Here is a 20918-nt window from a genome sequence, read left to right on the forward strand (position 1 = left end):
ACTGGCATGCAGAACAGCTGATGTTGTTATCAACGTACGCTTCGCCACTCATTAAATTGCGTGTACCTCGTCAGCTTTAATTTATTTCTCGAAAACTGAAAGTATTAATCTGCTAGATCCCCTTGCCAAAAATATTTATTTTGTCTAAAAACTATTTAGTTGGTCCTGGCTCGATGAGCTGGCTCATTGACTTTAAGCACCAGGTTGCGGCTTTTTTTACGCAAAATTTAAACTAATTAAATTAGTGCAGTTCTTAGGAACAAATTAAAAATACAATTATGTCCGGAGCAGCCATTGCAATCAATTCTGCAATTTCGGGAGCCGCCTACTACATGGCGATTAGGATGATACCTCGCTTCCGGGACATGTTCATCAAAGCGAACCTCTTCGGCAACGATCTCTGCAAAAAGGACAAGCCCCAGGTGTAAGTTACTTCCTCGGCATTTAATTATTTTTCTTATTAAAATCACATCTCTTCCGCAGTCCGGAGTCCTTTGGCGTGCTTATTGGATGCGTGTATCTCGTCTCCCTGTTTCTTTTCATCCCCATCCCTTTTGCCTTCGATGAAGCGGCTGCCACGGATGCAGTTACGGGCGGGAAGCCGGACACTTTTCCCCACGACAAGGTAGATTGTTAATTACATTTTGTTGAGGTTGTGTTATCACTTATTGTTGTGACAGTTTGTAGAATTGATTGCCGCCTTGCTATCCATTTGCTGTATGATCTTCCTAGGCTTCGCCGACGACGTCTTGGATTTGCGGTGGCGCCACAAGTTGTTGCTACCCACGATTGCAACGCTGCCCCTGCTCATGGTCTACTATGTTAACTATAACTCCACCACCATTATTATGCCGAACTTTGCAAGGGACCTGATTGGAACCTCATTGAACATAGGTATTAAATAGATGCCTTATGGAACAAAAGGAAGAAACATAAATTATAATTTCAGGCGTTCTATACTACATCTTTATGGGCATGCTGGCTGTTTTCTGCACAAATGCCATCAACATCCTGGCGGGCATCAATGGCCTGGAAGTCGGCCAGTCTGTCATAATCGCTGGTTCCATTCTGATCTTCAACTGCATCGAACTATACCTGGGTCATCAGGTAGAGTCGCACATATTCTCCATCTACCTAATGCTACCGTTCGCGGCGACCACCCTGGCGCTCTGGAAGTTCAACAAGTGAGTTCTGGTTTCATATTTTATATATATTTCTTTTTTGTTTAAAAATATTGACTGATCTGATCTGGCAAGTTAACAAATTCTTCTACAATCTTAATAAATTATTTATTTATTATTAATTGATTTAAATTAAATTAGCTTTCCTGTATTCATTTCGATTATAAAAAAGTAAATGTGAAAAGCTTACTCTTAAAAGTAATTATACAATTCGAGAATAATTCTCTGCTAAGTTGATACATTTCTTGCATATTTCGTAGTTTCCTATCACAGATTTTACGGTCTGCTTGTCCTGTCTGCTAAAGTAAATTAAATTTCGGATTCAGTTGCTCGAAAACAGAGAAGGTGGCAGGTTTCAAAAGCAGATTTCTAATTTTATAACTCAGGGATAAACATTTAAGAGTTTACTTAAATTAGAAATAAATAAAAGTATAGCTATAACTATAAGAGATGCTAGAGCTAGTCTTCATCCTGGAGATCCTCCAGCACATCTACATCGTAGAGGTTTACCAAAAGCTGGCCATACCGACTGCTGTGCTGGAGTGCCTCCTTTGGGGCAAAGTACTTCTCACTCTGTTCTCGCAGGCGGAGCAACTGCGTAAAGCTATCCATGTGGACTCCGTTTCCAATCAATTGCTGGATGTAGGTGGCATCAATGTGCGCATTTCGCGTGTCGTTGGGCAGCCTTACGGCCGACTGCTGGTGGGGGGAGCTCTGCAGACGCAGAATTATTTGTTCAGGTGGCAGGCAAAACTCGCAGCTCCATCCGCCGTAGTGGTTCAGGTCACCCAGGGGGCTGCCAGCCTGCCGCTGCAATCGGCTGATATCCGCATGGACACTGTGCATGTGCCCCAAGGAACTTATCACTCCGCTTAGGAGGGTCTTGTTTGGATGCTGCCAGAACAGTCCATAAACGTTGTACTTCACTCTGAACCTCAGGGGCAGTACGTCTCTAGCATAGTATTTAAGATACTTGAGAGCTGCTGGTGCAAAAACTGTTTGGCTGTCTCCATGGAGCAGCAGGTCCTGCGCTTGCATCTGAACGCTGCACTGCAGCCAGAGCTGTCTTCGAAAGTAGCTGTAAGCCAAGGAACTAGTACACTTCGCCGCAGATGAGCACTGTAGGAGGACATAGTTTGTTTGGCTGCCCAGGATGTTCTTCAAATTGCGCTGTTTGGTGGTATTGCTCACATAGTAGATGAGGAAGTAGTCCACTACGTCTAACAGGGACTGAATTTGGAGCTCTAAGAGCTCCAGACTGATATGCTCCCAGGCTCCGAGGTCCAGCATATAGAATAGCCGGTGCAGGTAGCCGGAGCTGGCTTCAACTAGTTGGATGGGAGTCGTCCCACTCCTTTTACTCGCTCCGCTGTGAGTCATTAGAGCCCTCCAAATGATCTCCGGTTGTCCGCAATCTCTGCCATGCCAGCCACTGGCACAATCGCAATGTGGAGAAACCATCAGATAGTCCACATAATTGATTTGACGGCTCTCGTTGAGGGTCCCCTCGCGGTAGCACCACAAATTGGCTGTGAGGCCCATCTCCGCATCTACGTAGGCAGGCACGTTGTAGTCCGGTGGGTGAGTTTCATTCAGAGCTGCCGGCTTCATCCGGTAAAAGTCTGCCTCATAGCGGTTAACGTTGTCCTGCCTTCGCGGACAATGTATGTCGCCACCAGAGGATCCTTTGTCTGGGGATATTTTCCCTTCGCCATCTCTGCTGGTTACAAAGTTCACTCGGCTGCTTGTCTGTCCCAGAGTGTTCCGATCCTGGCTGTAGTCCACTTGCAGGAGCCAGATGCAGCCAATCAGACAGAGCTGGACCACCAGCACCGACCACAGTACCAATTTCTTGGTTACAGAACGGCGGCCCATTCCAGCTTTGTGTATTGGGAAGTGCAACTCGAGGATTGCCAGTTTCTTATTTTATTTCTTCATATCTTTAATATATTTTTTAGTTTTTCGTAGTTTTCGGTGGATCGACTAACGCCCAAAGATAATTTTTAACCCCGGCTGCTCAGCTGTTCCGATTGTCCGTATCAGCTGATTTGTGTATCCTTTTTTTCGACAGTTTTGCAACACTACTTTTTAAATTCAAATAATTCCTGAAGAAACCATCCGAACAAAAATATTCGATTTAAAAAAGATTGGTGGCGGGTTTTAATTGAGTTTTCAATAAAATCTTCTCAATAATTCTAAATAAAAACTTTTCTTTATAGGTATCCCTCGCAGGTGTTTGTCGGCGACACATATTGCTACTTTGCTGGCATGACCTTCGCCGTTGTGGGCATCCTGGGCCACTTCAGCAAGACTCTATTGTTGTTCTTCCTGCCACAGGTCTTAAACTTCCTGTATTCCACGCCGCAATTGTTTCATTTTGTGCCTTGCCCTCGGCATCGGCTGCCCAAATACGACAGCAAGACGGATCTGCTGCACATCAGCACCACGGAGTTCCGTATGGAGGAGCTGAACCCCGTGGGACGGTTGATGGTCAAGACTCTCCAAAAGCTGCGACTAATCAGCTGGCAGGCCAGACCAGACGGCTTGATAAGGACCAACAACTTCACCCTCATCAACTTCGTGTTGGTCATATTCGGTCCAGTCCACGAGCGAGTGGTCACCCAGATGCTAATGGCCTTCCAGGCAGTCTGTACACTGATAGCTCTGACCATTCGCTACCCGCTGGCCAACTACTTTTACGCGAAAACGTAACTTTGAAGTGATTTGTATAATTATTGTAGCAAGCCGTTGTTTTGTTAACTCTACGAAACTGGAAACACATCTAGTTTTATTGCGAACCCCATAAAAATTTTCCAAAGCAATATTTAAGAAATCTTTTAATGTCTATATAATCCTCCTAAATAAAAAAAGGGACAAACAATTTAATTTGGTCACAATGAGCGTTACGGATGTTTCGGAAGAGGATTTGTCCGCGCCCGAGGAAGAGGATGAGGGACCAAACATAGGAGTAACTAAATCGAAAATCCAAACTCCGCCTCAGTCTCTATTCCAATCTTCAGCTTTACTTAGGTGGACGCAATGCAGCCGGACAGCGGCATGGACGCGGATGGGCCATCCTTCCCAATGGAGATCAGTACGATGGTAACTACCGCAAAGGCCGGCGGCATGGAATCGGTCTGTATGTTTTTCGGGACGGATCGCGGTATTATGGTCAGTATCGGTGTGGAAAGCGTTGTGGACGGGGCATCTTCATCTACCCAGACGGGTCAGTGTATGAGGGCAACTGGCGCAAGCACCTGAAGCACGGCAAGGGACGGTACAACTACGACAACGGGGATACCTACTCGGGGGATTGGTTCAAAGGGCAGCGGCACGGAGTGGGTATATACACCTTCAATAGCGGCACAGATGGGTGCTGTCTTTCGGTCCGATTGAAGTCCACCTGGAATACCAACGTTCGGAGTGGACCATTTGAGCTATATATTGGAAACGATGATAAGTGCACCATTCTACATGGAACTTGGGATACTCTGTACCCCACAGGGCCTTCGGTCTTCAGCTTCAACAATCGCTACATGCTGTTGGGATACTTTCTTCCCGCCAACTACAACTTTAAGGTTCAAAAAACACAACTGAAGATGCCATTGAGTCTAATGATTCTTCTCTTAATTTAGACTATTGGCAACTATGATGACATGGCAGAGCACGAGGACTTTGAGGAGCGCTTGGGTGAGGAGGAAGATGACAACGGCAAGCCCAACGCCCCAACACTGTGGTTCGCACAGGAAATTGCCGTCTACGACTACTCCCTGTTGCCCCAGGAGCCAGTGCCCCTGGCCATCTCCGACTCCGACTTGTCCGTCTGCTCACTGTCCACTGTGCCCAGCATCCGGAGCGAGGAGAGGGTCAGCTGGTACGGCGAAGGAGAGGAGGCTGAGGGCGAGGAGGGCGGCGAAATGGAGTGCTTCCCGTGCGAGTGCGAGTACGATCTCAGCGAGGTGGAGACGGAGAGCGAGGTGTGCAAAATTGATGCTAATCCATGTGCCATTGAAATTCTCAAATCCCCAAAATGCCCCGATCCCTAATCAGTGGACTTTAATTCTACGAACTTTTATTTCTAGTTTTCTGCCATGTTTCTTCAGCCAAGAAGCATGTCAATAAATTTTTGTTCAAGAAATACAAGAAATACATACTGAGACTTACATCGGTTGCTATGTGGGAGTGCTGGCGACGGAAAGGGGGATTTCTTTTCAAACATTATTGACGTGATACCTTAGCGATAGAATCGAGGGGTGGGAAAACTTCGATTTTAAATTCTTGTCAGCTTATTGCGGGCAAGGCTGGCTCTCCAGTAGTCTATACCCAAGCGTTCAGCACTTTCGTTCAATTGTTTTTTTTTCTAATTAACACTAACCGTAACTATTTTTGATCTCTTACCATTATCATAATCAGATTTAATTTCCAGTTGCGTTTGATTTGCTTACATCTTTACAATTAATATACTCTATTAGTTTAAATAAAAAAAAACTATGTTTTCTCGGGGACAGAATGGGCAGGAAGGGAAGGAATAGGAATTGAGGATGAGCCGTTCGCCATTTCGTTAATCCGACAGATACTGCCGCAACTGTCAGCTAAGCTGTTGGAGTCGCAACTGGAAGCGGATGGGGGTGTTTCGTTCGTCGATCCGCAATCATCTAGAACGATATTCATCTTATCTGACCGCTCCTTCGGCACTTCCAGTCCCGCTGTTGTCTCCACGGGATTAAGACGCAACATTTGGTACGGCTCCTCGCCCTCCCGCTGCAGCTCGTGCAGAGTGCTGCCATCTTTCCGCTTCGACACCTTGTAAATGGCAGGACACGACTTTGAGTTCTTCACATCGTTCGAGTCCTTCAGTTCTGGCAGTTCCAATAGACTAGCAATATCCCGCAGGGGCTGCATTTCCTGCTCCTGGTTGTTGTCCTCAATGCTGACACCTTGGGTCAGTGCCAAGACCGCGGCCATGGCCGCCGCCTGGCCACTGCTGCTCGCTCCCTCCGGGTTCAGATAGAGCTGGGGCGTGTTGTACAGCAGCAGATGCGGGTCCATCTTGAAGTCATGCTCCAGCTGCTTCTGCTGGTCAAGATTCTCATCGATGTAGTTGATGTGAATGGGTGAGGTCTGCAGGTTGAGGTTCGAGCAGCGGAGCAGGTCCTCGTCCGGCGGAGTATAGTAGATGGACGCCTTGCTGGCCGAGTAATTGGCAGATAGGCGAGCCTTTATTTTTTGGATGTTCAGCTCCTTGGAGCCGGCAAAGTCCATGTGGCCTTTAAAGTAGCAGTCTATGTCTGCAAATAAAAAATATTTAGTTTTTCTTTTTTTTGAATATTGAATTATTACCTTCGACAATGTCCTCTTCGCACCGTCCCCGACAGTTCTCAAAGTAAAAGCTTGGCAAGTTCTCCAGCACCTTGTTTAGCGTCTGCTGCTGGTATTTGTATCCCTCGCGTAGACGCAACACTTGGTGGGCACTGAACTTCCTTATCTTATTGCGCTGGAAGACGTAGTTCTCGCGCACCCAGCTCAGCTGGCCGGTAGAGTAGTCGCGCACCTTCTTCACTTGATCGTAGTACTGGTCTTTCAGGGCGGTCAAGTGATTGGAGCCCATGTCGCGGAACTCTCGGATATGTTTGGCTTGGGTGGTGTAACTGCTCTGGATCCACTCCACCTGCTGGGCACAGTTCTCCCGAATGCGATGCACCTGCTGGGCATAGTTCTCCCGTAATCTCTCCAGCTGCTGGCTCTTGTAGCTCTCGATGCTGTCCAGCATGGCATAAATCTGTCGCGCCCTGGGCGACTTTTTATTCCGATTGGCGCAGCAATAAAACTTATCGCAGATCCCCCAATGGGACAGACAACGCCTCAAGCCCTGCACAAAGAGCGTCAGCAACAGAAACGCGGTAGCCAGAGCAGTGCCGAACAGAATGCTGCCTATCTTCACCCGGTAGAACACAATCGGGTCGATGTATAGCCTGGAAAGAGATTCATATTATTTTCATTGCACATAGTTATGGCACATGTATACTTACCGCAAACCGGCCGAGGCCTTGCCCATCACGTTGAAGGCGTAGCACGTGTACAGGCCACTGTCGATTCTGGATATGTTGTGCACCAGCAGCGATCCATTTTCCACCAAAACCACACGCTGGCCCACAAGATTCTGCTGACGTGTGAGGTTCAGCGACTGTATATAGCTCTCATCCATTAGGGCGGCCAGTTCCTGCGCACTTGGCGGCTGGTGATCCTCCTTGCTGTCAATGATAATGGGTCTCTTATCTGGATCTGCATGGTGGCGCAGTATTTTGTTCCTCGGAGTAACCTAGATGGAAATAATAATTATTTTTTAATCGTTATCAGGGATAGACAACCTATGTACTCACCCAAATAATGTCTGGCACAGGACTGCCCGATATCTGACACTCCAGCTTGGCGGTGGAGAGCAGCTTGTGCATCTTGGGCTCGGAGAACTGCACCACCGTGGGCACTGAGCAGTTGAGATTGCTGAGAACCTGCAGCATATCGCCCGGATAGCCGTACTGGCAACTGAGCGCATCGATTTGATCGTCAATTCTTTCGTATGACTCCTGTGACGTTTGGCTGGAATTGGGATTCTTGGCATTCATGATTGCAGGGAAACGCCTCAGACTGGTATTGGCATTCGACAGCCAAGCGGTCAGCCAGTACATCTTGCAGTCGCACTGGTACTCATTGCCCAGTATATTGACGTAGTGCAACTGTCGCAAGTCCTTGAGTCCCTCGGGCAGTGCTCCGAGACGATTTCCCCGAACACTGAGACGCTGTAGCTTCGAAAGCCCAGAGATCTGGACTGGCAGCTGCGACAAGCCGTTGTTGGCCAACCACAGCTCCTTGAGATTGGGAGTATTTGCGAACAATGTGGGTGGTAGGGCAGTTAAGTGCGGATTTCCCTGCAACGACAGATACTTCAGGCGGTGCAGCACCTCTGGATCCACCAGTGACTCGTCGTTCCGCGATATCCAGTTGGTGAACTTCTCGATGGGCGTGTCATCGATGCGCAGCACTATCAGGGAGCGCTGCATTTGGAACAGGCCACTGGGCAGATGTCTGAAGTTATTCTTGCTCAGATCCAGCTGCTTCAGGGAATGCAGGGGCTGGAATATGGTGGAGGAGAGCATCGTCAGGTTGTTGCCGGATATGTTTAAAGCCAGCAACCGGCCCAGGGACTCAAAGGCCTTCCGATCTATGCTAGCCAGCGAGTTCTGGCTGAGATCCAGGTGCCGCAGCTCGCGCAGGTTGTAGAGACTCTGTTTGCCGAGCGACTTCAGTTGGTTGCGCTGCAAGTGCAACTGACGGAGGTGGCCGTTGCGGGCGAAGAAGTTGTCCGGGAAGGATAGCAGGCGGTTGTCGCTAAGATCGAGGACCTGTAGGTCGCCGGCCGTTTGGAACAGCTGGAAGGGCAACACGGTCAATCGATTGCCGGATATCAGAAGACGCTCTAGCTTCAGAGCTCCTGCGAAAATGTCTCGCGGCAGCTCGGAGAGGAGATTATGACTGATGTTCAGAAGACGCAATTCGCTTAACCCGACTAGGAAGCGTTGCGGCAAGGTCTTCAGACCATTCCTGTCCAGATGCAGCTCCTCCAAATGGTTCATATTCTGCAAATTAATCAAATTGCAGTTGGCCAGCCGGTTGCCGCTTATCTTAAGTACTTTTAGGCGCCGCATGGCTTGGGGAATGGCCCAGTGAAGACATTCCAAGTGATTCTCCGACACATCCACCTTCTGCATACTTTCGAAGCAGTGCGGCTGAGAAGAAAGTAGCTTCTTCAGAGGTTCATCTTTGAGAGCACTCTCCAGCCAGGAAAACTCCTGAACGCTCTCATACTGTGGCAGCTGGAGCGAATCACCAGAGTTTGCAGAGACGTGATCCAGGAGGAGCTTCTGGTAGTTAATATGTACACTCCGTTGAGAACGAAGCTCCTCATTGACCATTCCCAGGCTGACATGGTCGCAGCTTAACTTGAACACTTTGTTGGACAGATCCGCATTGGTATCGGACCATAGCTCGTGCTCTTCCACCTCCCTGCTCTCCAATCCTGCTCCGGGATACAGATCGTCGAGCCACAGACCGTCATCGCTGTCACTGTCCTCTTGATCGGCATCCACGGCGTGTCCTACGAACGGTAGATGGAACTTGTAGCCCAACAGCGAGAACTCGTGCTCTTGCCAAGTTCTCGTCCTCGGCCTGACCTCATCGGGCCGATTCTGCTGCGGATGAGATTCGTTGCTGAAGGTGGCCAGGCAGCTCCGGCTGCTACTCCCGCCTGAAGCGACGGCAGCAACGCTGAGCAACCCCAAGACAGACAATATCAGAGAAACTTTTGACATTGCTTCCATTTTTCCGTATGTAATCTCAGGTATTTATAAGGTCGCATAGTACACCTGCAAGAAAAGTTATAGAAATAAATATTTAAATAGATTTTTTAAGGACATAGTCTCATAATGAAGTAAAGTTTGTGCGTGCAGGAGCAAGAGAATCGAAAAAGGACATAAGACCACCACCTTTTTGTGGTCATTATTGATTTTGTCATCATGAACTAGGAGGTGGGAAAAAGGAAGCTCTTTAAATTGGTTTTTAGTAAGGAGTAAGGGCCGAAAAGAGCCCCAAAAATCAATAGTTTTTGGGAGTTGTAATAAATATAAGAAGGTGGAGCAGGTAAGCTGGCCCTCTTCTCTCTAGAAAGGATATATTAAGGACTTGCCAGAACAGACTTTGTAGGAGAGCTGCCCACAAACCATCATAAATGGACTCTCTTAGGTGCATGGGAGTGTGTTTTTGTATTAATTCCCAGCTGATAAGAGATAAGCAGCTCAATAACAAACAAAGAAACTGAACTAATGATAACCATCGGGTAGGAAAATGAATTAAGATGAATGAGTTCGAGAGTGCTATAAATCACAGGCACTACTTCCGTCAATAAATTGCACAAATATTGATATTGAAAGCCAATATTCGAACTCTTTGGCGCTGATGATGATGATGTACACTTAAATACCCATACAAAATCCAATACAAAAATAGCTTCAGATACGCAGACTGCGAAATGACCACACACTGAAACCCATTCGCCAAATGTGACGAAAAAAAATGCCACGAATATAAGACAATAATTAAATTAGGTGTTGAGAGCAGCGGCTGGGACAAGAGCGGCTTAGCAGTTAAGTGAAAAATGGACTTGGTCTCAAGTAGTTTTCATTTCTGAACGGACGCTCTATGTGGCAAGCAATGAAAGTCCATCTTTTTATTAAATCCGGAGGAGGAGAAGGAGGAGGAACCAGAGCAGCATAGAGAACAGCGAGAGAGCAGGAGAGTTGCATAATCTGTCGAGAAAGACGAGCTCTAAGCAGGGCAACAACAGAGAGCGATTAACTAGGGATTTAATGAACATCGTACATACTTATGTACATTATTTCTCCACAACCCTTGCCCCTCTCCATGTACTGCCCACGAACTTAGGTGTGTTTGTGCAATGGTGACGTCTAAACAGCGCTAATGAGACGGCCGTGGCTAAGATTTTAATTTCGTTTAAAGAGGAGGCTCCCTCCATTCACAAAATAGCGCTTGACGCCGACACATTTTTTTATTCAAACAGCCATTTTTTCTTTATTTCTTCCTTAAACTTGATGCCAATTGTATAAATGGATGAGTGTTTGTTGTGCAAGAAATCAAGATTATCCTACTTATAAGCCTCTGATTTAGTATAGTTCAGATTATAAAATTCCTTTGAGAATAATTAAGCCTAAAATGTTTTTATTTGATTTTTTTTCAACCCTTTAGATAATTACATATGTATGCTGCGCTTTCAATACCAGACACGTAAAGTAACACAGATCTATGCGCTTCACCACCTACACGAATAAGTTGTATTTTCAGAAACACTTCAGATAACTCCTACATCCCAAGGCAACTACAAAAATTGAAAATTTTTATTTTATTGAGAACTCACCGTTCTTTATAACATTTTTTTCGCGTCTATCAATTTTATTCTCACCTAGTTTGATTAATGTGACCAGATGTGAGACATCATATTAGCCAACGCATTTTTAAAACACTAATTTAGTAAAACTGCAAAATAAAATAAATTTGCTAAAAGGAAATACAATTTGATCTTCTAAAAACATGCGTATTTTTAAGTTAAAATTTGAACATAAATCCATAATTTTTATAGAGTTACAATTTGTGACAAAATTTTCTTATTTTATAGAAAACATTTTACAACACTCAAACTCTAAAGCCCAATTGTGTAAAAAGGCGCGCATGCCGAAATTTGGAGATTAAATACAATTTTCTTTAATTATTGTTAAAAGTATTGTTTAAAAAGGTAATATGGCATTATGGGTGGATAAGTACCGGCCACGAGAGCTGTCCAAATTAGATTACCACAAGGTAAAGTAGAAAGTATACCACATTCGATCAATCACTAACTCGAATCTTTGCATTTAATTTCTAAACTCGGAACAGGATCAAGCAGAGAACTTGCGAAACCTCTGCAAACAGAGCGATTTCCCCCATCTAATGTTTTATGGGCCGTCTGGGTCTGGAAAGAAAACCAGAATTATGTGCCTGCTGAGGGAGATGTATGGATCTGGAGTGGAACGACTGAGGAGCGAGACCATGACTTTTACCACTCCTTCGAACCGCAAGATAGAGGTGATGACTGTCAGCAGTAACTATCACCTGGAGGTGAATCCGTCCGACGCTGGAATATATGACCGCACAGTCGTGGTCGACCTCATCAAACAGGTGGCTCAGACGCACCAGATTGAGATCAGTGGCCAGCGAGAGTTTAAAGTAATCGTCATCTCCGAAGGCGACGAACTGACCAAAGATGCCCAGCATGCCTTGCGCCGCACCATGGAAAAGTATGTGGCTACATGCCGGATAATAATCTCCGTGAACTCCACCTCTCGCATCATTCCGGCCATCCGATCGCGTTGCCTCGGCATAAGAGTGTCTGCCCCTAGCGAACCAGAAATCGTCTCCATTCTGCAGAACACCTGCAAGCGCGAGGGACTCACCTTGCCGCCAGAACTGGCCAAGCGGTTAGTGGAAAAGTCTGAGCGCAATCTCCGGCGCGCTCTTCTTATGCTTGAGGCGGCAAAAGTGGCCAAGGTTCCGTTTACAGCCAACCAAGAGATTCCCGATTTGGACTGGCAGGCGTTCTTGCGCGACACTGCATCACAGATCATCAGCGAACAAACCCCCGCCAAGCTAGAGAAGATACGCGAGCGTCTATACGAGCTTCTTATTCAAGGTGTGCCATCCAACCTTATCTTTCGCGGTCTAGTAGAGAATCTGGTGAACAACTGCGACATGTCCATCAAGGCAAAAACCCTGGAGTTTGCCACGGAGTACGAGCACAGGATGCAAGCCGGAGCGAAGCACATATTTCACTTGGAGGCCTTTGTGGCACAGTTTATGAACATTTACAAAAAGTTTCTGTCTGAGCTGGTATTGACGGATGACTTCTAATGCTGCCACTTATCTTTTTTCATATTAATAAAAGATTTTTTTATTTTAAAACTTAACTAAATGAACTTATTTCCTAAAACAGCGCCTGTTGTCGCAGTTCCTCTCGGTTGTGTAGGATGGCTAAACTCATTTTGTCTTCTGTTGTGCGCTTTACGATTTCGATGTATCTTTGTACCTCCTCTTCGAGTTTGCCGTAGGCCTGGCAAGTGAAATATAATGTAATTTATGAAGCGAAGATAAAAAATTGAGATTTATGTTACCATTTCGTATTCGATGTCTTCGTTCATGTTGATTTTAAGTCCATGGAGAAGCAGATCGATTGTGTTGGTGGGGAAGGAGAGCTGAGGGTTGGTGACAGCCACTGATTGTCTGAACTCGAAATACTCGCAGCCAGCTCCCAACATTGCGCATATCATCTCACAGGCCAAGTCGGCTGCCTCTAGAAGGCGGTTGTGCTTGACAAATAATTGGAGCAGCTCCCGGGAGTTGGCCAACTTGTAGGATTCAATCAGCCATTGGGGCACAAAGGAGTTTAGTGTCAACAGTCTGTTCACTACCCCCTTTTTGATCAGGGTGGAATCTTTTGACTCGTGATTCACCAGGAGCTTCTGCAGCAACGTCCAGGCCATGTCGGCAGCGTTGTTGCGATGAGGAAGATCTGGAAAAAGGATATTCAGAAAATGTCGAAACTTAAAGATATACTTTTGTACTCACCCGCCAGATCATTGTTTTGGAGCCACCCCCAGGCATCCACATCCTTCTCCTCGGTGGCAGTAACGCAGGCTGTAGCCAGACCCTCGAAGATCGGCAGCACGGAGAACGTATGGCCGCGGTGGAGTTTTAGGGCACTGGTGTAGAGGCCTGTGCTAACCAGCAGGCAAGAGAGTTCCTCCGGGGTGATCTTGTCCAATGAAGCAACGCCCTTTCTGTGGTGAGAAAGTTCCAAAAGAGCTTCTGCGTGCACCAGTTCCCGTCGAATGTCGTCTAGCTCCAGCACCACCACCTCTTGACCTTTGGGCACTCCATCCGGGTTGTCCTGTTCCTCGTCCATCGGAGCCACTTCCTCATCGCCGATCGTAGGCTTAGCAATCCATCTGTACCGATGATCGACTAAATTCAAGCAGTTTATGGCAATGAGAAGCGAAGAACAACGTTTTTCCAACGCATTGGGGGCATCGCTGTCAACCTGAAGCCGCATGGCCTGCTCGAACATAACCGTTGCAGCTAAAAGGAAAAGTTTTATTAATAAAATATCAATGTTATGGGAAAAATGAAGTCACACAAACCTTTTCTCATATTTCCCTTATTCGTGTGGAAGGCATACAAAAAGTTATAGACTTCGTTTTGATCGATGCTGATGGATCGCGCCCTGGACTCGACGATGCTCTCAAACTCGTCCTGCAGACCTGTATACGGAAACTGCATAAGCAGATGCAGACTTTTGCTCTGAAACAGTGTAATGACCAGTTGCCGCAAACAATCCTTCCTTCTGGAAATATCAGCATTGTAAACGAGGGCATGATAGGCCTCCTCGTAATGACCCAACTGAAGATGATTATTGAAAACAATCGACTGGAACATTGGCAATTGGGGATCATCGCGGCGCAGCACATTCATGGCCAAGTGCGCCAATTGGATAATGTAGTCTAGAGCGGAGTGTTGCTCAAATAGCTGAATAACCTTCAGATAGTAGTGAACCTTGGCTAGTTTCACGTTTTCCACTGAGATTTTCTTGTTGCTACTAATTATCTCTTTCAGATCGGAGTATATCGGAGTGTTCTTGAGGACGTGCTCAAATAGAAACTCTTCCGCTAGAATTCCTTCAGCCGTATGCTGGAAAAGATCAACGGCTTTATGAGCTTCTCCGCAATCCAATAGAGAAACAGCAAGCATAAAGCGCCCTAGAAGAGACAGATTTCATTACATCATACGAGAGAATAAAAACCTATTAATTATGTACTTACTAGAGTGACTATTTACTTTACACCAGTTGGATAGAATGCGCACATAATCCTGGACGATAGTGTGATGGCACGTTCCAAACAACCACTCGGGGAAAATGTATTCCGGAGACTCCGGCCAACTAGAAGATAAAAGGGTATTATATACGAATGAAGAGAGTTATAGATCCTCTTACAGAATTTTATTGACGAATCCCACAAGCTGCAACAGCGACTCCCGAAGACTTAACTGCTCCGTTTCCATCTGCATTCCGGCATTTTTTATTAGCACGGTCAGAGCGCAGAAGAGTCCCTTGGACTGAAGGAAGAGGCTGAGCAAAGTGGTTTGGTCATGACCATGGTTCCTCAAGTGGCTGGCGTATGGCCTGGTGTATCCATTAAACAGTTGCGCACGGCTCAAGCGCTGAATGGAAGCCTCACTGAAAGGCATTAAAATAAAAATTCACCCAAAGAGCTAACATCTCTATCCTTACAATCCAGCTGGGGTATTGGCGGGAATGGCTGTCTCAGAAATCCACATTAGAGTGTAGTAGGAGTTCAGGTAGTTTATATTTGTGAGCATGCATTCGCTGTCCATTCCATCACTTCCATAAACCATGAACTGCAACACTAGGAGGTTTCGGCAAACGGAAAATCTGTAATGGAAAAGAAATGTTTTAGAATTAAGAAATTAAATAGCCACTAGAACTCACCGTATAGTTGCCATCTGTCTCACGGTCTCGGCTAGAATGGATAACCCATATTCGCTGCCAAATAGAGCTCCAGTTGGCTGAAGAAATCGAGTGCAACCAGAATAATCTAATAAGTTATAAAAAAAAGGTTAATTTTATAGAAAAAAAATGTTATTAGTGGATCTTACCATTCCTTGGGGCATCGGGATCAATCATGCAGAGAACATCCAGCAGGACGTCCACAGCGGGTTTAAGGTTTGGAATTTCCTGAAGTTTCTGGTGCATCTGTTTCATACAATTCGATGGCAACATTGGGCCGTTGTCGTCGCCCACTGTTATTCTGGTTACTAGTTTGGAAATCACTTCGAGCGGCGATGCCCTCTGGTACAGCTGATTATCCAGTTCCATCTTTATGTCCTCCGAGATTAGCTTGTCCAGCAGGGTAATAACATTCATAAGATCAACAAAGCCCTTGGCTGTCGCGGGATTGTTTCGGAACAATGGCGCCACATAGGTGGCCACTTCTTCGTTGTGCTCGCCAATGAGCAACAGATGTTCCAGAACCTCACAAGGACGTAAAAGGGAGAAAGATTGTCTCCGGACCAAGCAGACTGCATCCATGTCTTCCAAAACTGCAAGCCCAGTGGGCTCCGCAAACTTCATATGGTATTGCTCGCAGCACGAATAGAATCTGTCCCATAGCCGGGTGGCTATCTCCAGATACTCATCGTCGCTAACAACAAAGTCCTTCAGTTCGTTTTGGATTTCGTCCTCGACGGCCTGGCAGACCTGATCCTTGAGCATCGACATGGACAACTGCTTCACATCGAACTGCATGTTGACGCGCCGGAACATCTAAAGAACATAAAAACGGAATTAAGATAAATTGCTAACCAGAAAGTGTTGTTACTCACATATAGAGCCTTGGCAATAATATTCCGATCGAATCGGCCTGGATGGAATATGTAGGAGCAGTATGCCTGGCGGGGATCAATGCCCCGCTCCAAATTGAGGGAGTAGCGATCTGGCGGAGGCTCCAGGGCAGCTGAAACCCACTTGATAGCATCGTTCGAGCCAAGATAAATGGCTGAAACATGATAGTCCCCATCAGCGTTGCTCCAAAGAGCCCAGATGTGCGATGACGTGGCGTCAAAGTCCGCCAGGTCCATTTGTGGGGCAGACAGTGAGTGCTGCACCACCAGTTTCAGACCTCTGACATCCTCCACGTCGGGCATGATGCTGACGCAAATGAACTCAGCGCCCATGTCGTGGGAGAGAAACAAACAAAAGTCCTGATCGTTGATTTTCCGCAACTGATTGCTCTGAGCTGTAAGGATGTCTCATTAATATATTGGGGAAGGATATTAAGATCACTGCTTACGTCCTTGGGTGCCTGAACCACCGTGGGTGGATCTTGAGGAACAATTAATGCTGGCCAATGTCTGCACGTTGTCTAGCGACCATAACCGCAGCTCATTATTGCGGTACAGGACAAGGAGAAAGAATTGACCCTCGATCTCGCTGAAGGCCATCGAAATAGCTGCTTCTGGGGCTTCGGAGCGGCCACTGAAGAAAACAAAAATCTAGATTGAATAATTCATAAATAATTAATTAAATATGCTTACGTCAAGGCACCCTTAAGGTTAGAAAGAAAGCGTGGCATCAAATGCGGTTCCTTGATTTCGTTACTAATCGTTTGGCCAGTGGCACAGTTCATCACGTGCATGAGGAGTTTCTCCTGGTAGGCCACCGCGAAGTAGGCAGTCTGGGAATCCTGCGACAGGTAGGATACCGCCACACTGGGCAGGTTTCCCAAGCCATCCGTTACATGGAAACTGCTCGGATCGTTTATCTTTTCACTGACATCGTAAAAAATGGACTGCGATGTTTGATCCTCAGATAGTCCTGCAAGGCCGGTCGTTTTCAGAGGGAAAGCGTAGCGGTGGACACTGCTGACGGTGACCACAAGCAAGTTCAAGGTGTTAGCGTCTTCCTTAAGGAAAACATTCAACACGGCGGAGTCGGTGAAGCGCAGCCGCAGGTGGTTCCTCTGAAGAGAGATATCCAAGCTGATTTCCACGAGTTCCAGGACATCTTGTTGTGTGCGCCTATTGGGAAACACACATGAATATGGTTAATAATTAATTTCATTCTGGAAGCTAAGTACAGACCAGTAGATGAACCGGTTTCTATTCTGGGCGTTTCCTCGGTTCTTGTAGCAGTAGCCTCCAGAGGACTCAAATGTTTTCAGATCCTGCAGAGTGCTTTGGGTTCCTATTTCACAAAGAATTCAATGTTTTGATGAAGGTACTTGGCCACCGGCTCCAGACCTACCCGTATTGATTTTTACATCTATCCATTCCGGCGGACTGAGGTTTTTTGGGATGACCTCGCGGTAGCTCATGTTGGCTCGCAGTTTGTTTGTGGGCATACTGAGAATTCTCCAAAATTATCTCAAAAAACTGTAAAATATTGGCGGCACCGGCGGCACCATAAACACGCTCAACAGTTTTAGTGTTGAAAAACGAGAAGTCACGGTTTTGAGACCCCACAAAAATGTCGCTTTCGTTTTTATCAGAATATCTTAAGAAATTTAAATAAAAATAAGATGAAATTAAATAAGTATAGTTATTATATATATTCATTATGACTCAGTTAATTCAAATTGAAAATTCCTCAACTAGCAGCTAAAGTACATAAATATATTTGAAATCGTATGGTAAGATCTATCGATAATCGTTATCGATAAGAAATTATGCGAAACGCATGTTTTGTAGAAGCGGCTTTATAATTTTTAAATATTCATTTCAAAAAGCACTTAAAGCATGGGTTCATCAGGCGAGGAGACCATAGTGTGCCTTCCGGGAGAGCGCCTCTGTAGAATTGAAGACAACATAGTCCTGGGAGTGGGGACGTACGAACAGAATGGATATATATATGCCTCCAAATCAGGAATTGTAAACATTGAGGAATCGGGAGAAAATGTGAGTTAAATTTCTGATTTAGATAAACTTATGTCTTATATCCGCATTGCAGTGTCAGGTGGTGAACGTACACAAGCCGGGCTTCCATCTAACAATTCCAACCACCGGCGATATAGTTACTGCACGCGTCCTAGTTACCACTCCCAAGTTCGTCAAGTGTGCCATATTCTGTGTGCGGAATGTACTTCTGGAGAACAGCTATCGTGGACTCTTGCGAAAGGAGGATGTACGGGAAACGGAGAAAGACCGTGTGGACATATACAAGTCATTCAAGCCAGGTGATGTGATTCTCGCACGTGTCATCAATCAAATGGAGCAGTCGTTTCTTTTGACCACGGCCGAGAATGAGCTGGGCGTGGTAATCGCCTACGCCAGCGATGTCCGTAAGACCCGAGTTCCCATGGTTCCTGTCGGATGGAGTGAGATGCAGTGCCCACTGACCACCATCAAAGAGTCCCGAAAAGTTGCTAAAGTCCTGCCAGAAAGCACAATAAATTCATAAATCACAATTGAAAGGAAAGTATCGTTATTAGTGGGAGGATAGGGATAAAGAATATTTATGATTTATATGAACTTAAAGATTGCAGAGTAGATATATACGATTTGTCTAAATTATAAATCAAATTCCAACATCATGCAATAAATGAAGCATGACTATAAAAGCAGGTTCTAGCGTCAGAGACGTAAAATAAACAGTAACCCTTTTCCAATCAATGTCACGACGAGCTGTTTTTGATGGATTGCGATTTCTATGCAAATAGGATTCGCCTTGCGTGCTTAAGTCGCGACTAATTCAATCAAATGAGCAGGAGTTACAGGGAGAGCTATGGATCCTGGACTAGGCCAGCGTGCCTTGTGTTGCCAAAAATGCAAATGCATAAATTTAACAGGTGGGTCCATGGGCAGGAAGTCGCTTGAAATGATTCCCGGTTCCCGAAATGGGGTACTTGTACCGTAAGCCAATCATTGTTTGGTCGATGGCCAACGCGACGGCTCGTTTTGGTTGTTCGAACTTTTAACCCCGGTTTATATTTAAAGTAAACAGACAGAAACGGAGCCAATAGACAGATGGCCGGGTAGTTGGCGCTGTTGTAGATGTCGTTGAATCGTCGCTACATTCGGATAGATTAAAAATATAAGTTAGAAGCCATTGACAGTTCTTTGTCAGTCGAAGTCCAGCAACAAAAGCCACCATATCCCGTTCGGACTCAGATCTATCGCCACCTGAAACGGAAGCCAAACAGCAACTCATCATGGTTCAGATATCTCAGACGGAGGATGATATTAAAATATCCATTGAACTCAATCGACTGGTGACTCGCAAGCCAGACGTGGTACTGCTTCCTCAGTATTTAAAATTCAACAATCCGCCCATTTTCTTCGAGCGCCACTTGGTTCAGGAAATCGACGAAATGGCCAGGTTAGTTATAATTTATTTAAAATCATAGACATTTTTTTTGTTAGCAAGTAAAATATTTGTATATGCTTTATAATTTCTTACAGTTTTTGTCGCATTTTTAAAAACGAAGCTCGTATTGTGCTTGTTAAGAAGGAAAAAGGTCTGTGGCCGGAGATGTTCCAGAAGCTGGACAAGGAAACACTCCTGCAGAAGCGCCTGGAGATAGCTGATCTGATCGTGGAGCGAAACAAGAAGCGGGATGAGATGGCCCTGGAAAGGTTCGATAAGAAACGGCGGGCGGAAATAGAAAAGGAGATTAAACGGGAAACCGCTATGAGAGAACGGCTGAAGCAGTTCCAGGAGACGTCTGTCCGGGACGCCCTTGTGGTAGATGTTCGAAAGGAGGTCAAAACCAACCCTAATCCCCCTTCCGATCGCCTTGCTACACCTCTTATACGGCAACCCATGTCCGCCATCCGAGGCAGTGGGCGGATCAATGTGTGCTTCACAACTCAGCACAAGCGGAGCACACCCAAGCGGGAGTCGCAGTCCAATATGGAGACGGCTTATGCCGCCGCCGGAGGACCCAATGCGGCCGGTAACTTGCCCATGGAAAGCCTCGACGATTAAATATAAGTTTATGTTTAAATAGAGCGTCTGTTAAACAATGCTAATGTTTCCTATTTAATATAATAAATCTTCGCGTGTTTTTGCATTAAATTAGGTACTATTACTAACAAGAAGGTACGCTATAGACGATTTTTTCGACTTTGTTACTCCGGGGTACTATAGTTTTCCATTTCTGTCTAAATCACCTGCTTAATTTCGAAATTTTCAAACTTTCTAGCTGTGTATTAATATCCATAAATTTAAAAATAGGGTTGATATTTTACTTCTTTCAGAAGATACAGAGTTTGATCATATCCATGACTACCTAAATAATTTTAGGTGATGGAGTTACAGTTTGTTAATGCACAGAGGCAACTGGTTACTATACAGTTCATAAGATAAATCTATTTTTAATTTACGAGGTAATTTAGGCCTCGGATAGCCCAGGGAATAAAGATTTTTTTAAAACATGTAAAGAAGTCAAACCAAAAACCAAATAAAGACTGTTATTATTAAATTTGACTGACTTATTTCTAATATGAAAAAAACACAATAAAAGGTTTTTTAAAAAAGCATTTTTAAAATTAAAATTTTAAGTTTTC

General features: G+C 45.5%; 8 protein-coding genes across 8 annotated transcripts; 5 read left to right on the plus strand and 3 right to left on the minus strand.

Annotated features, from left to right (window-relative positions):
• The first annotated feature begins 16 nt into the window (after positions 1 to 16).
• LOC6497051 (UDP-N-acetylglucosamine--dolichyl-phosphate N-acetylglucosaminephosphotransferase) lies at positions 17 to 4005 on the plus strand. The gene is made up of 5 exons (XM_001962811.4): positions 17 to 424; positions 484 to 625; positions 681 to 894; positions 950 to 1184; positions 3401 to 4005. Exons 1-5 carry the CDS (start codon positions 279 to 281, stop codon positions 3891 to 3893), a joined length of 1230 nt encoding a protein of 409 aa, XP_001962847.1. The 5' UTR covers positions 17 to 278; the 3' UTR covers positions 3894 to 4005.
• LOC6498451 (beta-1,4-mannosyl-glycoprotein 4-beta-N-acetylglucosaminyltransferase) lies at positions 1196 to 3236 on the minus strand. Its single transcript, XM_001962812.4, has one exon. The coding sequence runs from the start codon at positions 3054 to 3056 to the stop codon at positions 1641 to 1643; it is 1416 nt and encodes a 471-aa protein (XP_001962848.1). The 5' UTR covers positions 3057 to 3236; the 3' UTR covers positions 1196 to 1640.
• Positions 3942 to 5344, plus strand: LOC6497052 (radial spoke head 1 homolog). The gene is made up of 3 exons (XM_001962810.4): positions 3942 to 4149; positions 4202 to 4759; positions 4817 to 5344. Exons 1-3 carry the CDS (start codon positions 4078 to 4080, stop codon positions 5225 to 5227), a joined length of 1041 nt encoding a protein of 346 aa, XP_001962846.1. The 5' UTR covers positions 3942 to 4077; the 3' UTR covers positions 5228 to 5344.
• Positions 5237 to 11266, minus strand: LOC6498450. The gene is made up of 5 exons (XM_001962809.4): positions 11167 to 11266; positions 7562 to 9601; positions 7211 to 7500; positions 6522 to 7153; positions 5237 to 6469 (listed from the first exon to the last, which is right to left on the minus strand). Exons 2-5 carry the CDS (start codon positions 9554 to 9556, stop codon positions 5670 to 5672), a joined length of 3717 nt encoding a protein of 1238 aa, XP_001962845.1. The 5' UTR covers positions 9557 to 9601; positions 11167 to 11266; the 3' UTR covers positions 5237 to 5669.
• A 160-nt stretch (positions 11267 to 11426) lies between these two features.
• LOC6497053 (replication factor C subunit 3) lies at positions 11427 to 12748 on the plus strand. Its single transcript, XM_001962808.4, has 2 exons — positions 11427 to 11606; positions 11682 to 12748. Exons 1-2 carry the CDS (start codon positions 11547 to 11549, stop codon positions 12690 to 12692), a joined length of 1071 nt encoding a protein of 356 aa, XP_001962844.1. The 5' UTR covers positions 11427 to 11546; the 3' UTR covers positions 12693 to 12748.
• Positions 12707 to 17847, minus strand: LOC6498449 (nuclear pore complex protein Nup160 homolog). The gene is made up of 14 exons (XM_001962807.4): positions 17659 to 17847; positions 17496 to 17598; positions 16950 to 17432; positions 16706 to 16890; positions 16239 to 16651; positions 15513 to 16179; positions 15346 to 15451; positions 15127 to 15288; positions 14830 to 15072; positions 14657 to 14775; positions 13979 to 14593; positions 13407 to 13916; positions 12953 to 13350; positions 12707 to 12891 (listed from the first exon to the last, which is right to left on the minus strand). The coding sequence occupies exons 1-14, from the start codon at positions 17753 to 17755 to the stop codon at positions 12766 to 12768; spliced, it is 4227 nt and encodes a 1408-aa protein (XP_001962843.1). The 5' UTR covers positions 17756 to 17847; the 3' UTR covers positions 12707 to 12765.
• Positions 17848 to 18054: 207 nt separating this feature from the next.
• On the plus strand, positions 18055 to 18823 carry LOC6497054 (exosome complex component CSL4). The gene is made up of 2 exons (XM_001962806.4): positions 18055 to 18308; positions 18361 to 18823. Exons 1-2 carry the CDS (start codon positions 18150 to 18152, stop codon positions 18808 to 18810), a joined length of 609 nt encoding a protein of 202 aa, XP_001962842.1. The 5' UTR covers positions 18055 to 18149; the 3' UTR covers positions 18811 to 18823.
• Positions 18824 to 19349: 526 nt separating this feature from the next.
• On the plus strand, positions 19350 to 20427 carry LOC6497055 (dynein axonemal assembly factor 4). Its single transcript, XM_001962805.4, has 2 exons — positions 19350 to 19728; positions 19812 to 20427. Exons 1-2 carry the CDS (start codon positions 19562 to 19564, stop codon positions 20335 to 20337), a joined length of 693 nt encoding a protein of 230 aa, XP_001962841.1. The 5' UTR covers positions 19350 to 19561; the 3' UTR covers positions 20338 to 20427.
• The last annotated feature ends 491 nt before the right edge of the window (positions 20428 to 20918 follow it).

This window comes from Drosophila ananassae, chromosome 3R (assembly GCF_017639315.1).
Source record: "Drosophila ananassae strain 14024-0371.13 chromosome 3R, ASM1763931v2, whole genome shotgun sequence".
Lineage (NCBI taxonomy): Eukaryota > Metazoa > Arthropoda > Insecta > Diptera > Drosophilidae > Drosophila > Drosophila ananassae.

Excerpts from the sequence above, each read along its gene's own strand:
- LOC6498449 (XM_001962807.4), bottom strand. The coding sequence starts at position 17,755 with ATGCCCACAAACAAACTGCGAGCCAACATGAGCTACCGCGAGGTCATC. Across the intron at positions 15,452-15,512 it reads TCCCGATGCCCCAAGGAATG|ATTATTCTGGTTGCACTCGA; the intron begins GTAAGATCCACT and ends ATAACTTATTAG. Across the intron at positions 13,917-13,978 it reads TAAGGGAAATATGAGAAAAG|CTGCAACGGTTATGTTCGAG; the intron begins GTTTGTGTGACT and ends TTTTCCTTTTAG.
- LOC6498450 (XM_001962809.4), bottom strand. The coding sequence starts at position 9,556 with ATGGAAGCAATGTCAAAAGTTTCTCTGATATTGTCTGTCTTGGGGTTG. Across the intron at positions 7,501-7,561 it reads CTGTGCCAGACATTATTTGG|GTTACTCCGAGGAACAAAAT; the intron begins GTGAGTACATAG and ends ATTTCCATCTAG. Across the intron at positions 7,154-7,210 it reads AAGGCCTCGGCCGGTTTGCG|GCTATACATCGACCCGATTG; the intron begins GTAAGTATACAT and ends ATCTCTTTCCAG.
- LOC6497054 (XM_001962806.4), top strand. The coding sequence starts at position 18,150 with ATGGGTTCATCAGGCGAGGAGACCATAGTGTGCCTTCCGGGAGAGCGC. Across the intron at positions 18,309-18,360 it reads TTGAGGAATCGGGAGAAAAT|TGTCAGGTGGTGAACGTACA; the intron begins GTGAGTTAAATT and ends TCCGCATTGCAG.
- LOC6497052 (XM_001962810.4), top strand. The coding sequence starts at position 4,078 with ATGAGCGTTACGGATGTTTCGGAAGAGGATTTGTCCGCGCCCGAGGAA. Across the intron at positions 4,150-4,201 it reads ATGAGGGACCAAACATAGGA|CTTTACTTAGGTGGACGCAA; the intron begins GTAACTAAATCG and ends TCCAATCTTCAG. Across the intron at positions 4,760-4,816 it reads CCGCCAACTACAACTTTAAG|ACTATTGGCAACTATGATGA; the intron begins GTTCAAAAAACA and ends CTCTTAATTTAG.
- LOC6497053 (XM_001962808.4), top strand. The coding sequence starts at position 11,547 with ATGGCATTATGGGTGGATAAGTACCGGCCACGAGAGCTGTCCAAATTA. Across the intron at positions 11,607-11,681 it reads CCAAATTAGATTACCACAAG|GATCAAGCAGAGAACTTGCG; the intron begins GTAAAGTAGAAA and ends AACTCGGAACAG.
- LOC6497055 (XM_001962805.4), top strand. The coding sequence starts at position 19,562 with ATGGTTCAGATATCTCAGACGGAGGATGATATTAAAATATCCATTGAA. Across the intron at positions 19,729-19,811 it reads GAAATCGACGAAATGGCCAG|TTTTTGTCGCATTTTTAAAA; the intron begins GTTAGTTATAAT and ends AATTTCTTACAG.
- LOC6498451 (XM_001962812.4), bottom strand. The coding sequence starts at position 3,056 with ATGGGCCGCCGTTCTGTAACCAAGAAATTGGTACTGTGGTCGGTGCTG.
- LOC6497051 (XM_001962811.4), top strand. The coding sequence starts at position 279 with ATGTCCGGAGCAGCCATTGCAATCAATTCTGCAATTTCGGGAGCCGCC. Across the intron at positions 425-483 it reads AAAAAGGACAAGCCCCAGGT|TCCGGAGTCCTTTGGCGTGC; the intron begins GTAAGTTACTTC and ends TCTCTTCCGCAG. Across the intron at positions 1,185-3,400 it reads GCGCTCTGGAAGTTCAACAA|GTATCCCTCGCAGGTGTTTG; the intron begins GTGAGTTCTGGT and ends TTTTCTTTATAG.